The following is a 16182-nucleotide window of genomic DNA, read 5'->3' on the forward strand; positions in this document are numbered from 1 at the left end:
TTTTGCTGGGTATATGGTGTGTTTCTTTTCATGTCATTAATGTTGACTCTGATTATTGACTTTGGATACTTCGCAGACACCAGTTTCATGACTCAAACGAATTGCATCAAAAACACAAAGCTCTGATCTTTCCAGATACTGTTTTCTTGCCTGCCAAAACCCAGACATAAATGGGGAGGGGGAAGGCATTATGTTCACAATTTAGAGAACTAACACTTCCATATGAGTATAATCTATTAATATGATTTGTAGTTGGATTATAGTTTTTTTTATTTTCATGGTTTCATTCAGCAACCATTAATTGAGTAATGAGCATGTTCCAGACATTGTGCTGTGGCCAGTGGAGCCTGCAATCTCGTGGGGAGGACACACAATAACAGTTGTGTGGGCCCTGACAGCACAGAGGAAGGAGTGATTAAGTGACAAAGGAGTGGTTCAATGACTCAGCTGAGTACTGCAGGTGAATAGGAACCGACCAGGTTGATTGTGGGGGTAGAGGCGGGAGCAGGAGAGAGAGTAGGGACTGGGAGACAGACCTGACAGTGAGTAGCAAGAGCAGGGAGGTAGGAAGTGACCTGGCTTCAGTACTTAGCTATCAGTTTTTTTAAAAAAATTTTTTTATAAAGCGTATGTTTATTGATTTCAGAGAGGAAGGGAGAGGGAGAGAGAGATAGAAACATCAATGATGAGAGAGAATCATGGATCAGCTGCTTCCTGCATGCCCCCCATTGGGGATCGAGCCTGTAACCCAGGCATGTGCCTTTGACCAGGTATCCAACTGTGACCTCCTGATTCATAGGTTGATGCTCAACCATGGAGCCACACCGGCTGGGCTATCAGTTTTTTTATTTTTTATTTTTTATTGCTTAAAGTATTACAAAGAGTATTACATATGTCTCCTCCCCCCCCCCCTGCCCTTGACAATCCCCTGGCCTCCCCTACCCCCCAGTGTCTTATGTCCATTGGTTATGCTTATATGCATGCATACAAGTCCTTCGGTTGATCTCTTACCCACCCCCCTCCCACCCTCCCACCCTCCCACCCTCCCTGGCCTCCCTGCTGTAGTTTCACAGTCTGTTCGAGGCAGCTCTTGGGCTATCAGTTTTATTTTTAATAGGATGGTGTAGAACTAAAATGGCTCAACAATGAAAATTAAGTCCTGTCTTTCCTCTGACCCCCCAGCCATGAAAGTCCTCTCCCTAGAGACAGCCACTGTTACACTTTCTTGGGTAAATCTTTCCACAGAGTTTTGCTGCATTTATAAACCTGAGATCGATTTTCTTTTTATCCCCAGGCAAAAGGTAAATGCTGTACAACTGGTTCTGCACCTTGCTTCCCCCCCCCCCCCCCACTTAATGTATTGGAAGTAGTGTTGCTGTATTCTTTTTAATATAATGGCTACAGACTCTGTTATGTGAGGGGACCACAATTTATTGAGCCAGTACCCTTTGGAAGGGACATTTAGGCCTTTCATAATAATGTTGTTATCCATCCCGTGAAGTACATGGGAATAAGTCAGCTGCAGCCACAGAGAGTGGAGCTGAGGATTGTAAATATATTCACCTCTTACTTCAGGTTCAGTTAACAAACAAAAAGCCAGGCATATTAGGGAAAGAACCCAATATAATTTCAAGAAATTAATCATTGAAATTACAAACCCAACCAGTAGGGTAAAGTATTGAAGAGAGAATTGGTGAACCAAAGGATGAATAATCTGAAGTAATTGTTCGGGAAGTTGGGATAGAGAAGCAGAAGGAAAAGATATCTACATGTTGAAGTGCAGCGCAGTGCTGAGACCACATGAATCAAAGCCACGTGTCAATATGGATGATGCTCACAAGCATATTGTGGAGTGAAGAAAAGCAAGTTACAGACTAATTCAGACCATGTGTAATTCATACCCATGAGTCAAAACAGTATTGAATTTTTTTAAATTGAGAAAGTCTTGAATTTTTGCAGCTTTGGAATTCACTATCTTCTTTTTAAAAAATTTACCTTTATTATTGAAAGTATTACAGATACTCCCTTCTTCCCCATTGCCCCCTCCCTCCCACTCCCACAACCCCCCTCAGGCCTTCACCATCCTATTGTCTGTGTCCATGGGTTATGCATATATGCATACAAATTCTTTGGTTAATCTCTTTGCACCCATGCATTTATCCCTGCCTTCCCTCTGAGATTCATCAGGCTGTTCCATGTTTCTGTGTCTCTGGATCTATTTTGTTCATCAGTTTATTTTGTTCATTACATTCCACATATAAGTGATATCACATGATTCTTGTCTTTCTCTGACTGACTTATTTCGCTTAGCATAATATTCTCCAGATCCCTCCAAGCTGTCTCAAAGGGTAAGATACCTTCTTTTTTACAGCTGCATAATATTCCATTGTGTAGATGTACCACAGCTTTTTAAATCCATGCATTATGGGGTTTTAATTGTTTTTCTCTAATGACAACTCCTTTTGGTATTGACCAACATGTTGTTTAAAAAGTCTGGTGTATTTTATATTCTTTTAAAGGTTTTAAAATTATTTCATGTTAAGTTGATATTATTAAGAACCTGATTTTTAATATGAATACAATTTTACAACTTGTTTTTTTCACAAAAGGCAGCAAACTGCAAGTATCTATTAATACAGGTCAATAATGATGATGATGATGATGTAATACTGAGGCAGAATTTGGCTTAAAACTATAAGGTTTTCCTGGATTTTGTATATTGTTTATTCAACAATGCCTTGTGAATTCTCATATATCTTGCTGATAAGAGACATTAAACATATACATAGAATATGCAAACATCGCTTACCTTTTTCTCATGTAACTTTCTCCTTCAATGGCAAAATGGCATAGGGGAACATTTTACCATATTTATTATTGCTAGCAAAGAACTGAATATAGAGAGATATCTGAATTTTTCCTCCTAAGAGAGAAATGTAGAAAGTGGTGGTTATTTGTGGTGTGTGAGGTTTTTTTCCACATTTCACTCACTTTTCCTTGGGCATGTGTGACTCATGTCCAAGATCAGGGGAACAACATTCCTTTCTCACTCATGGAATTGAATGCTTATATACGACTTTATTGTGTGTGTGTGTGTGTGTGGGGGGATTCCTAATGGAAAAACCTTACTAAGGAGAAATGAGACTTAAAGACTTGCAGGTCATTATGTTATCTGTATCATAGCCACAGGCCCTGGAAGTTGACTGCATAGTGCATAGTCCTTGGATCATAACTGCAAAAATGTGCACTGTGGTGTTTAGCTTCCCAAGGGATGTAATTACTTTTTCCATGATACCTAGTCCTTGAAATGACCTAAACAAAACATTTCTTTTTATCTTCTTCCTCTGGTACGTGGCAAAGCATATTGTATTTGTTACAACTAGAAATTCCTACAGTGCAGCCCGGTCCTTGTCGGCAGATGGCAGCTGGACTGGCCTGAGGGCTGTTGCTGGTGCAAATCAAGAGCTCAGAGGTTCTACCCTTGGCAGAAAAAAAAATTGCTTCTTATCATCCCATCTTCCTTCACTAAAAGCCTGAGAAATGACATGCGATCAGTTGTTAAAAAGTACTCATCGCCATAATAACCATGAAAGATACTGTCCTACCTTGTCCTCCTGGTGGCTGAGGGATGGTTAACCCTTTTAAAGGATTGTGCAGTTGCTCCTACAATACATACCCGGTGCCTGAGCTTTAAGATGACTTCTGAGTTGCTTAGTTGTAAATCACCCATGCCATCATTTCCATGCATTCTCTGTCCTTTCACAGGCCTCATGTGTGTTTTTTCCCCACTCTGTTTCAGGGCTCATCGTCGGGGTGATCCTGAGGTACGGCACCCCTGCCACCAGTGGCCATGACAAGTCCCTCAGCTGCACTCAGGAAGACAGGGCCTTCAGCACATTATTAGTCAATGTCAGTGGGAAGTTCTTTGAATACACCCTGAAAGGAGAAATCAGCCCCGGCAAGCTCAACAGTGTAGAGCAGAATGACATGCTGAGGAAGGTGAGCTGGGGACACTCAGTGGTTGTTGTCTGACGTGGTTTTTGACTTCCAGTTTTGTCTTGATCTTATGGAGAGAAACCCTTTTAAACTCCTGGAGCATAGGTGGCATCCCTGCCTCTCCATTTTCCTGGGAAGCTTTGGGGTTATAATGAAGAGGAGAAAGAACCATATTTGAACTTGAGCCTTTCAGCTTTGCGAGGTTCAGTGGCTGACTTGGGACACTGATGGGTGTGGTGGGTTTGTACATCCCCATTCAGCTTGTGTCTCCAATCCCCATCTTTTCTTTACTATGTCTTTTATTATGGTTTAGGGATGAGGTTGTTTCTTTCTTAAGAATGGCTTCAGTTTCAGTTTGTTTATTCAGAATTCAGAAGTATAATTCTGAGTTCTTCATGATTCTTTGGTCATATCCTATAAATATTGAATGAGAATTCCCTCTCATTGGTGATTGATGCCAATGGCTTATTCTTCAGAGGAAGGATATTTCTTAGAATTTGAATCCAAACATTGGTTTTCATTTGATGTTGGGGCTAGCTAAAATACTCCACAGGAAAAAGGATTCTGTATCTCCTTACTTGGGTGATTTTCAGCGTAAGCAAAAGATGTGTATTTATCCTCATATATTCTAGTACCTTATAGACCTGGGCTTATCAGCAGGAAGGCTTCTGGATAAAGTCTGGGGGATACAACCCGTGGGAGCTCCTTGTAATATGGAATAAGGCTAATTAATGTGTGTGAAGGCTTGCAGTCAAACACAGAGTATAGCCTGTGCTCCAAAAATTAAATTGTTATTGATCTCCAGATCTACCCTAATCCTTAAAGAAAATTATTCTCAACCTGGAGCATTCAATATGCCCATCTTCTCCTTGTCCCAAATGGCAGTTCTAATGCGCTCTTTTCTTTCAACCCTTCATAAGCCTGCATGGGATGCTGTGGGAGTCAAGAAACCCTTGTGCTGCTTCATGCATTACTGGGTGTGGTGACTTCCAGCAAGTGCCACTCTCTTTGGCCCCAGTATCCTTCAGTATCCTCATACTGCATAGGTTTTGTCCAAATCCCCTTCTCACTTGGACAGTCCCTGCTTTTCAGACTATTCTTACCTTCAGCAAGAAGATAGAATAAAACATAATTTTGAGAGAACCATTCTCTTTGTCATTAGACTGGTTAACATTTCCCGTTTCTAAAGAGAAATGCTAACTTTGGTTTTAATAATTATAATGATTTAATAATTAATTGAAATAAGAGACAAATGATCTACTAAAATGAACAAATTTTTTATTTAAAGAGTTAGGAAGTTTATAGAATGGTTATGTTTTCTGGATGTGATAAGACTTTGATGTCTAATAATTTCACAATGATTTCCCTGTATCAAACCTACAGGTAATGTTAGTCCCCTTAGAACTGCTGAACTTATGTTGATGTTTAGGAAACCATTAGCATCGCTGGAGACTTTGATCTAGGCCACATCATGTGTCACAGAAGGCTGGCCACTCAAAAGAGACTTAAATTTGGTAGCGTTATGTCTATAAATGATTCTGTGAGAGGATCCATAAAATTAATAAGAATGATGACTGCATCTTTTATTGCAGTTGAGCCTTCATAAAGGTTTGCTAAAAATCAAGATGTTTTCTTTCTTGTTTAAACACATTGACCAAAAGCTTTGTCTGAGGTCTCAAAATTGCACTGTACTATCGTATAGTAGTATGTATTAAACAGCAGAGCAAGAGTAGAACTCAGAAGTGCTATGTGGACAAGAACACATTAGCCCACAGGGGAGCTATGGCTTCTCTTCTGTGATGAGCTCATGCTTTTCCACATTTATGTCACGGGCTTTAACTATTCACACTTTAGCCAGTGGCTTAAAATATCAAGCAAACATCATAGCACCAATTGGTATTAACCTAAAAATGGGCTTTTTTCCTTTTAAACTTTTAGGTAACGTTTGACCCAGAGGTCTTTTTCAACATTCTGCTGCCTCCAATTATTTTCCATGCTGGATACAGTTTGAAGAAGGTAAGAGATTTTTGCCAGTATTTCTTTTTTTTTTCAAGCTTAAAAATAGTCATAAATTATCCACAGATAACAACATAATGACATTCTTGGGGCAAATGATCATAAAAACAAAAGCTTTGTATAGTTGAAAAATGAAATATATCATACTGTAAACACATTCCAAACTATTGCTCATAATAGTACACGTGTGTGTGGTTTATAAGGTAATGTCACAAAGTGGGTCTGGTGTACCTGTACCAATTACTTTATGGAAACTATGGAAAGAATTCCCACGACAAACAGATTTCTTGCTGGTTGATCTTTTAATAATGTTATTGCTTGCTTTAAAGCTTTAGTTTCTCTTGATAGGTAGAAAGGCTTTAAATTATGTAAGGAGTATGATTTTTTTGCCAGTATTTCTTAAAGTATGGGGATTTCTGTGTTAATTCACCTGCATAATTTTCTAGTTTTTTACTTCTCCCAGATTGCTTATTACTGTGTTCTGTACCCACTCAGAGACTATAGTTGACTCATCATCAGTGATTCATTTTTGTTTTAAAATCTGGAACTGTCATACATTGCCAGTGGGAATGGAAAATGGCAGAGCCGTTCTGAAAAACAGTTCCTCAGTTTCTTATAAAACTAAAGTTGAAATTCCCATAGGACCCAGCAATTTTATTCCTGAGGATTTATCCCAGAGAAATGAAAACTTATATTCACACAAAAACCTGTATGTGATTATTCATAGCAACTTTATTTGTAATAGCCTCAAACTGGAAACAACTAAAATGTCCTACAGTAAGTGGATGGTTAAATGAACATCCATACCATGGGATACTACTTACCAATAAAATGCAGTAAAACTATTGATATATACAGCACTCTGTATGGATCTCAAAGGCATTATGCTGAGTGAAAAAAAAATCAAATCACAAAAGGTCACATACTGTATGATATCATTTCTGTAGCATTCTAGAAATAACAAAATTATAGGGATGGAGAACAGATTAGTGGTTTCCAGGGATTAGGGATGTGGGAGTGAGAGGGGATGTGTGTGACTATGAAGGGAGAGTATGAGGGAGATTTTTCTGATGATACAACAGTTCTGTGTTTTGATGGCAGTGGTGCTTACATGAATCTACCCATGCAATAAAATGACTAGTTTAAGAGGCAAACATCATCTGTCCATAATATATACAGGCAGCACCCTCATTTGATCACTGTGGAATGTCAAGTCTTTGAAGGCTTCTCTTCTGAGCAGTGGTTTAAGGACAGTAGGCATTCCTTGACACCTTCTTCTGCCTCAAAGAGAGGCAAGCATTGGGGAAGACCAAAGCCAAGTCCTCAGATCCTCTGTCTGGAACACAGGCCAGAGGATGCCCGCAGCCTTTTGTGTGGCTATACTTCATGATGGATTCTCGATCCAGGCTGAGTTCTTGTGTCTTGTCTGTCTCTGATGTTGCTCGGCTGTCATGCCTGGACTCCTGCCTCTTTAAATTTTAAGATAAAGTGTTCCTGGCCCCTGTTTAATTAGGGTGTTTGGAGGGATTTTGTTCATCTGTTTTTGTTAAGTAGTTCTGATTGTCCAATGAAAATAATTTATGCCTTGAAGAGTAAGAGCCATGGCTCAGGATCGCAAGAACATGGATTTTCCCCATCAAAATATTCCACAGGCTTAATGAGAAGTACAGTGTGTGTGTGTGTGTGTGTGTGTGTGTGTGTGTGTGTGTGTGTGTATGCGCACATGTGCGCGCATGTGTTTTAAGGGAGCCAATAAATGTACAGAGACATTAAGAGAATTACAGCTTTGCCACCCCTTTCTGAATAATTGCTATATCTTGTACCCATGTAAGTATATGAACATATCTATCAACTTGCCCATCCTTTTAAAAAAAATCCTCACCTGAGGATATTTTTTGAAGGGAGGGAGAGAGACAGAGAGAGAAACATTGATATGAGAGCGACACATCCATCGGTTCCTTCTTGCACATGCCCTGACCGGGACCTGGGATGGAACCTGTAATCGAGGTTGTGACCCTTCAGTCCGTGGGCTGACTCTCTAACCACTGAGAAAACTGGCTAGAGCAAAAACGTGCCCATTTTAACTACAATTAGTTGTTTCTCATTTCTTCACATCTATCTTTTCCAGGCTCTAAAGATTAATCCAGATGAACATCAGGAGACACCACAGATGCCATGAGCTGATACTTAGGACATTCTGTTTTCTGATACTGAATCAAGCAGAAAGCTCCTTAGGTGGCACTTTCATGCTTTATTAGTTTCAAACTTATATCTGTAATGATCTTCTAAGGTTCTGCCAGAACTGGAAGTGAATAACTGAATCACTAGAGTAAAATGGTTTGGGTTAAATTTATTAAAATAATTGGTCTGCTTATACACATGCACATGCGTGCGCACAGACACACACAATGTAATTTAATATAACTAGTTGCAGTGGTTTGTCTGAAATTTACTATGACTTTGCTTGCTTGATCAGTGATTGGTAAGACAAAGGATATTTTAAAACCATGATGTTCAAGGGCAAATTCAGGAGTAATTTTCATTATGACTTGATATAACGGAAGCAATAAGTAAAGTTTCACTTTTTAGGGAATTTTAATGTGTTTCTAATGCTTACTGTCAAAAATCACAATGTGATTCCTGCTTTTCTGTTTTATTCAGAGACACTTTTTCAGAAATCTTGGGTCTATTCTGGCCTATGCCTTTTTGGGGACTGCTGTTTCCTGCTTCATTATCGGGTAAGGGACTCTTTGCCATGTAACCTAATTAACACATTTTTCCAAAGAGATGAGTTCTACGTGGGTCCACAGAGTCCAGTCTTTTCCCCCAGCTTAATTGAGATATAATTGACACATAACATTTTGTAAGTTTAAGATGTACAAATTGTTGATTTTATATATTTATAAAGTGCAGAATGATTACCAGCAAAGCATTAGCTAACACCTCCATCCTGTCACAGTTACCTTTTTTTGTGGTGAGAACATTTGAGACCTACTCTCTTATCAACATTCAAGTATATGTTACACCGTTATGATCTATAATCACCATGCTGTACATTAGATCCCCAAACTTATTCACCTTATTACTGGAAGTTTGTACCCTTGAGCAACATCTCCCCATTTCCCCACCACCCAGCCGCTGGCAATCACCAGAGTGCAGTATTTTGACATTTATGATAATGGTATGTAAGGTCTATTAAAATTAAGATTCATTAAAATGGAATAAAATTATACCTAGTCTCCAGGTCTTGGTTTCTAATATCATTCTTCAATAAAAAGAATCAGGGCCCTTTGCAGAAATGGCTGATTCTAGGGCTGAGGCAGCAAATATACAAGAGAAGGATGGAGAATCTTACAATGCCACAAAATAAGGAAGTGCTCAGAAAACAAACATTGGTGATGATGGAAGGCAAGAGGGAGGAAAAGCTGCAGAGAAGTCTAGTAACCATGTCTAAGCTTGCGGTAGAAGGAAATAAAGAGAAAGGTGTGGTTTCAGGAAATATTGAAAGGGTTGATGAAAGAAGCCTTTGGTAAGCAACAAAGGGCAAATCCAGTCTGTATCACAGAGTTACTATAAGTTGAAATAGAACTGTTCAAGTTTCTGGAACAGTCCTGGCACAAAGTAAGCAAACATTAAGTTATACTTACTTATTCTCAAAAGGATTAAATTCTGCAAATAGTTCTTGAGCTCCTAGCTTAGTCAGTCTACTTGTTCTAGGCACCCAGGATACAAAGACAAGCAAGGGCATGGTTCCGACTATCAAGAATTTTATTATCAGAGGATTGGCTTTATGGTACAATGAGCCTATTCTGTGGTTATTTTTATTCCTGTAACTCCTGCAGCTGCTGCCATTACACACACACACACACACACACACACACACACACACACACACAGGGAGAGAGAGAGAGAGAGAGAGAGAGAGAGAGAGAGAGAGAGAGAGAGAGAAAAGAACGAGAACTAGGCCTTTTAACACTCCTCACTCATCCTAATTTGTAAGCTGTCCTGTAGGAAATGTAATACTGAACTTGGTGGTCCCTTTTGGGTCACACATTCTGTAGCATAAGGAGGGCTCCTGCTGGCCTGCCAAACCCATGCAACGAATGGAATGCCAGATATGCCAATGGGTACACTGATATTTTAATTGGATATTTAGAGAGTTGTGCCTCTTTTCCCTTCTTTGAAATAATTCTTGGCAGAAAAGATTGATCACTTGAATCTTTGTAGCTAACCCATTTTTTTCCTCTCCAGCTTCATCCAGTCCACTCATTTCCATGACTTTAAACATACTATCTTAGAATCCTGTGAGTTTTATGGCAATTTATTACATATTATGCAGGGTTCTTTCTCTTTCTTCTCTATTACTCAATTGCTTAAGATGCCTTTGTTGCTAATTGAGGAGCATACTTTATAGTTGTAAATAAGCACAACTTTAACAAATGGGATGTTCAAATGTTTCAGCAAGATGACATTAACTGCAAATAATTACTTGGTGCCAAAGTCGTATTGCACATGTTTCTGGTAAGTGTCCAACCACAGCAGCTGCCTGATGTTTTCATGACTCTTGAAGTACAATATTCTAGTACTACTCTGCTTGCATATTTGCTTGGTTACTCATTTAGGAGAGTTCTCTTTAATTTTCTCTCTGACATAGTTTGTCTTCCCTCCGTACAGAAATCTCATGTATGGTGTGGTGAAGCTCATGAAGATGGTGGGACAGCTTTCGGATAAATTTTACTACACAGATTGTCTCTTTTTTGGAGCAATTATCTCTGCCACTGACCCAGGTATTTGCATATTTGGCATTTTCATTATGACATTTCGTTAATTAAATCTTAAAAAGTTCAGAGTGGAATGGTGGAGGAAGAGACCACTAAGTGGTCTAACAGAGATGACTTTTCCTTATTGTTAGTATTACAATTAATTATGATAAAACACAGAACAAAATATACCATTTTAACTATTTTTAAGTGTACAATTCAGTAGGGTTAAGTGTATTCACATTGTTGTCTAACCAACCTCCAGAACTTTCTCATCTTGTAAAACTGAAACTCAAAACTTCCCATTAAACAACTTCCCATTTCCTCCTCCCCCAGTCCCTGGCAAACCACCATTCTACTTTCTGTTTCTGTGAGTTTGACTACTCTAAGTACCTCATATACGTGGAATCATACAGTATTTGTCTTTTTGTGACTGGCTTATTTCACTTCACATAACATCTTCAAGGTTCATCCATGTTATAGCATGTACCAGAATTTTTCCTTTTAAAGCCCAAATAATATTCCATTATATGGATTTTGTTTAGCCGTCCATCTGCCAATGGGCACTTGGGTTGCTTTCACCTGTATTACCTTTTTGTCTTTCATTTGAGAATGTCCAATTTGTTCATAATTTTTATACATAGCCTACCTTCTTTTTCAGTGCTGTGCTTTTGCCTTTCAGGAAACGTATCATTTGGTTTAAATAACAGTTATTCTTTGTGAAATGTACATGATACCTGTAGTGAATGTAATTTAATTTGTAAACTCCTTTCGTGCAATGTTCCTGCATGATTTCACATTGTGATGTAGTTCTTATACATAAATTTCTTACCTTGTATTTTTCAAGTCTAGAATTAGTTAAACCAATTCTTAAGAGTTATACCAGTTCTTATTATATGTCTTTCCTCCCCTGCAGCTCAAAAACAAACAAGAAAGATAAAACAAGACAACCTCTCTTCTCCAAGTCAGAACCCATAATTAAATCAGTTTGCATAAAATAGTTACAGCTATTCCTTCCTTTAATGTCAACTCTTGAGGGTACACTTTAGGGAAAGAATTTACGGAGAAAAAGCTGATCCTGTCCTAATAGTGGGGATGGAAAGGTCTATGATGTCCTCTAACATTCTGGTCAGAAAAGATCTTAAAGATACTAAATTCCCCTCCTACTTCACCGTGCCTCTTGGGGGTTCTCTAGATCAGTGCTATCCACGGACCTTTGTGTAACGGTAGAAATGTTCTGTAACCTTCCCAGTCCATTGTGGTAGCCAGTAGTCACATGTGGCTTTTTCGAAATGTGATAGTGCAACTGAAGAACTGAATTTTAAATTTTATTTTGTAATTTAAATTTAAGTAGCCACACGTGGATAGCACAGCTCTAGATAGTTATGTGGTTCTGAAAAATCTCAATGTTCCCCAAACCACTGACCCTCTTATCACCATATTTTATTCCCAACACTCTACTAGTAAGTATCTATATTGAAGAGTTGGTTGGTTGAAGCACCCTTGTTTGTGGAAAGAATGTGGGATGTGGAGTTGTAGGCAGAGGTTTTCAATGAAGTCCTGCCAGTCACTGAGCTGGTGGCCTATCAGTGTCATGTTTCCTCATTTATGAAGTAGGAATAATGGTACCTATTTTCTAGTGCTATTGTGAAGATTAAATGACATAACACATGTAAAACATTGAGCATAGCACCTGCTAATTATATTGGTCTCTAGCCACATCTGAATCAGGCACAGATTTCTCTGTTTTCCTCGTGTGCTTTTTAAAAAATAAATAACAGGTCATCTCTTAACCCCAGCACGTTTCTAAAGAGCATTCTGAAAGTGGCTTTATTATTTTAATACTGTAATGTCTGTGACTATCTCCAAATGTGTCTATTAAGAAATAGATTCTTGCTTAGCTGATATGGCTCAGTGGTTGAGTGTCGACTTATAAACCAGGAGGTCACAGTTTGATTCTCAGTCAGGGAACATGCCCAGGTTGTAGGCTTGATCCCCATTGTGGGGCGTGCAGGAGGCAGCTGATCTATGATTCTCTCTCATCATTGATATTTTCTGTCTCTCTCTCCCTCTCCCTTCCTCTCTGAAATCAATAAAAATATTTTTAAAAATGAAATAGATTCGTCATAAGTCTAGGAAAGGTCTTTGTTTCTCTGAAAATATATTAGTATCACCAACAAGCAAAGGGAGGTTAGTGTAACATAAAGATTACTGAAATTATGTTTTCTGAGCTATTAGTGTTGCTTCATTTAATTGGTTAAAAGGCTTATTTTTCCAGATTATCTTTGTAATTATTTGTGCCACTTTACTGTGTCCATCCTGTGGTGGAAAATAATAGCAGACATTTCCATGGTACACCTTGTTTTTTGTTTGTTTGTTTGTTTGTTTGTTTGTTTTCTTGCCTGTGAAGATTGGCACAGTAAGGGTTTGATATAAATTGAAAGTTCTAGGAAATGGAAAGTTAAATCTTAATAAACATGAGGATATTAACTTTAATTGCTTTTTAATGGAAATCTTTCTGAAATGTAGAATGTTTTTTTAAAATTAAAGGTGTTTTACCAGCTTCCCAAAAATCGGTTTGAAAACTTGGACCATCCAATAAAAACTAAAGTATAAAGTTAGAGGGGACCATAAGACCAAATTGACTTCGCGTGTCTGGTACATCAAACAAAACTTCTGGCATTGGGATATGTAGTGGTATTGACTGATACGAAAGAACAAAAATCTTTGTCTCTGATTACTCTGTACTTGGCTTGAGACACCAGTCTTTGGTCTTCCTATTGAAGAAGATACCACATGTGTGGAATGGTGGAAGCTGTTCTGTGACTAGGAGCCCTCTCCATTCTGTGGTTACGTGTCATGGGTGCCATGTGCCATCTTTGTGGACTGTTCCTTTAGATGGATCCACAGTTCAGGAAAGAAAATGAAATTTCCAATCCATAGTGTATTCTTAGGCAGCTACCAAAGAAAATGAATGCTATTCCTTCTTATGAACCATTATGAAGTGACTCCTCTCATTTTAATTTTGTCACTTTTATACCCCTCGAGTCAATCAAGCCTACTCACAGGTTTCAAAATCTATGATTGGTGTCAAAGTGTAATTCTCTAGTGTCATCCCTCAGGCTGGTCAGTATTTCTTTTTGAAAAATCAGACAGAGGCCGAAACCAGGACTACAGGCTTTATTAGAGGAGAAGCACCTGCCAGGCTGCCTCGCAAGGGGAGGACAGCAGCACGTGCAGGGGTGGGCACGCCTTTTGGGGGGCGGAATGGGAAGGGGTGGGGGCTTAGTGTACTCAGCGCCCACTGATTGGTGGCTTACTGCATTGTCCATATAGGACAAGGGCTTAGGGTATTTGGCAGGCGTGGATTGGTGGTCCAATGTATAGTCCATATAAGGTACCTGGTTAGTTACTCAGGTATTTCCGGGCTGCTGGTTACGTCATACTCCGCCCACCAGTTGGAGGAAGGGAGGAACTATCACTTTTTAAAAATATATATATTTTATTGATTTCAGAGAGGAAGGAAGAGGGAGAGAGAGATAGAAACATCAATGATGAGAGAAAGTCATTGATTGGCTGCCTCCTGCATGCCCCCAACTGGGTATCGAGCCCGCAACCTGGGCATGTGCCCTTGACCAGAATTGAACCTGGGACCCTTCAGTCCACAGGCTGACACTCTGTCTGCTGAGCCAAACCAGCCAGGGCTGGTCAGTATTTCTTTTATCCTTTTTGACTCAGTTCAAATCTGCCACCTGCCTAGTTCTTCTCTCATTCTTTCAGTTACTTGCTCCCACAGCTCTTAAGTCGTCTACTTTGTACACAATTCTTACCTCTTTGTACTGAATGTTCGCAAGTGCTAAGTGCTCTTTAGTACACAGATGAAGTGTTCAGGGAAAGTTAGTTGAATGAACAAATTAAGGCTCTTGATACTTCCTTCTTCCCCTATCTGCTATTTTATTATTCCCCTCCCGTGCTTTTTAGATAGCTGTACCTGTAGTCATCAGTCCATTTTAATTTCTCTGTTCTTATCCAGTTGGAAACAGCTGATGTGACCCTGTTCTCTGATTCCAAAGGTCTTGCTGGGGGTGGAAGAGTCTGTTTACTCCCCATTTTAGAAGTCACTTACCCAGTCTTCCATCCTCCGCCCCCCCCCCCCCAGTCATCTTCCTGGTGTTAGCACTCATATTCCTAATCTTGGTTGGGCTCAGCCTTGCCCAGGGGTGGGGGGGAATGGGCAGAGTTCCTGTCCTGTTTTTTTTTCTTTAAAAAATATGTTTTTCTTGATTTTAGAGAGAGAGGAAGGGAGAGGGATAGAGAGAGAGAAACATCCATGATGAGAGAGAATCATTGATCGGTTGCCTCCTGCATGCTACCTACTGGGGATCGAGCCCGCAACCCAGGCATGTGTCCTAACAGAGAATGGATCCTGTGACCTCTTGGTTCATGTGTCTACACACAACCGCTGACCCACACCAGCCAGGCTCTGTCCTGTTTTATAAGGTGATTGGCGGGAGGAATGAGAAATAAAATTCAGAGCAGTCAGATTCAGATCAGTGCTATATAAATGTTAATTGTTTTAATTATTCAAGCTAGCCTTCATTGTCACGGATATATGAGTTAACTATACTTTTTTAACAACTAATAATTGTAGTATTTCAGGAAAATAGTAAAGTCAGAAGAGCTTTTGAAAATCATGTAGCTCAAACCCTCACTTGGCTAAAATCTATAGACTTTGCTTTGTGCTGAGTTCTCATAGCTAGTGGGTGGCTGTGTTGAATGCCTCCGTGTGCCCCTCTAGAGTTACTCGCCACCCTTCTCCACTTTCTTCTCCATGCCAAGCGGCTGACTTGTATGGAAGAGTTCAGAGGTTCCTTTGCCCTCTGGTTTCCCATTTGATTCATCCACAGGGGAGCACTAGTGTGAGGATGGAAGGAAGGTGGAAATGCAGGGTCCCTGAGGCCTGGCTGCATCCCTTGATCAAAGGTCATAGCTCCTGTCAGGTAACCATCTCTGTAGAGTTCCTGGTCCTGACAATCACTCCTTCTCTGGCCCCTTCTGGCCTAGGGATGGTATAAAGCTCCCTGTTTTAGCCTCAAGTACTGCCCTCTCCCTTGTGGTTTTCCTGTACTTTCCCCACACTTCTATAAATAATCCCTTATTAAACACTCCTCAAATTGCTCAATTTGAGGGTGTGCCATCTGTTTCCTGCCAGGACCCTGACTCATAAAGTCCTGGGTCCCAGATCTCCTGGGCTGTCAGCCCTGTGTTCTGTTTGTGGAGATTAGCCTCCATCAGTCTTGAGTCCCTGAATGACTGATGTGAACAGAGGCCTCTGGTGCCAGCACTCAGTGGACATGTCGTATGAGTAATGGATAAAACTATTCTTGGGTTCAACTGTTGAGGTTTTAGG

General features: G+C 39.7%; 1 protein-coding gene across 1 annotated transcript in view; it reads left to right on the plus strand.

Moving 5' to 3' along the window:
• Window positions 1-3695: 3695 nt before the first annotated feature.
• SLC9A7 (solute carrier family 9 member A7) overlaps window positions 3696-16182 on the plus strand; it is a gene marked incomplete at its 5' end in the record, with an annotated part of 55967 nt that continues 43480 nt past the window's right edge. Inside the window, 5 exons of the mRNA XM_081081793.1 lie at window positions 3696-3717; window positions 3800-3999; window positions 5935-6012; window positions 8674-8750; window positions 10687-10799. Coding sequence (XP_080937919.1) covers window positions 3696-3717; window positions 3800-3999; window positions 5935-6012; window positions 8674-8750; window positions 10687-10799 — 490 coding nt within the window. The remainder of the gene's footprint in view (window positions 3718-3799; window positions 4000-5934; window positions 6013-8673; window positions 8751-10686; window positions 10800-16182) is intronic.

The sequence above is a fragment of the Myotis nattereri genome (assembly GCF_964212035.1).
Source record: "Myotis nattereri genome assembly, chromosome: X".
Lineage (NCBI taxonomy): Eukaryota > Metazoa > Chordata > Mammalia > Chiroptera > Vespertilionidae > Myotis > Myotis nattereri.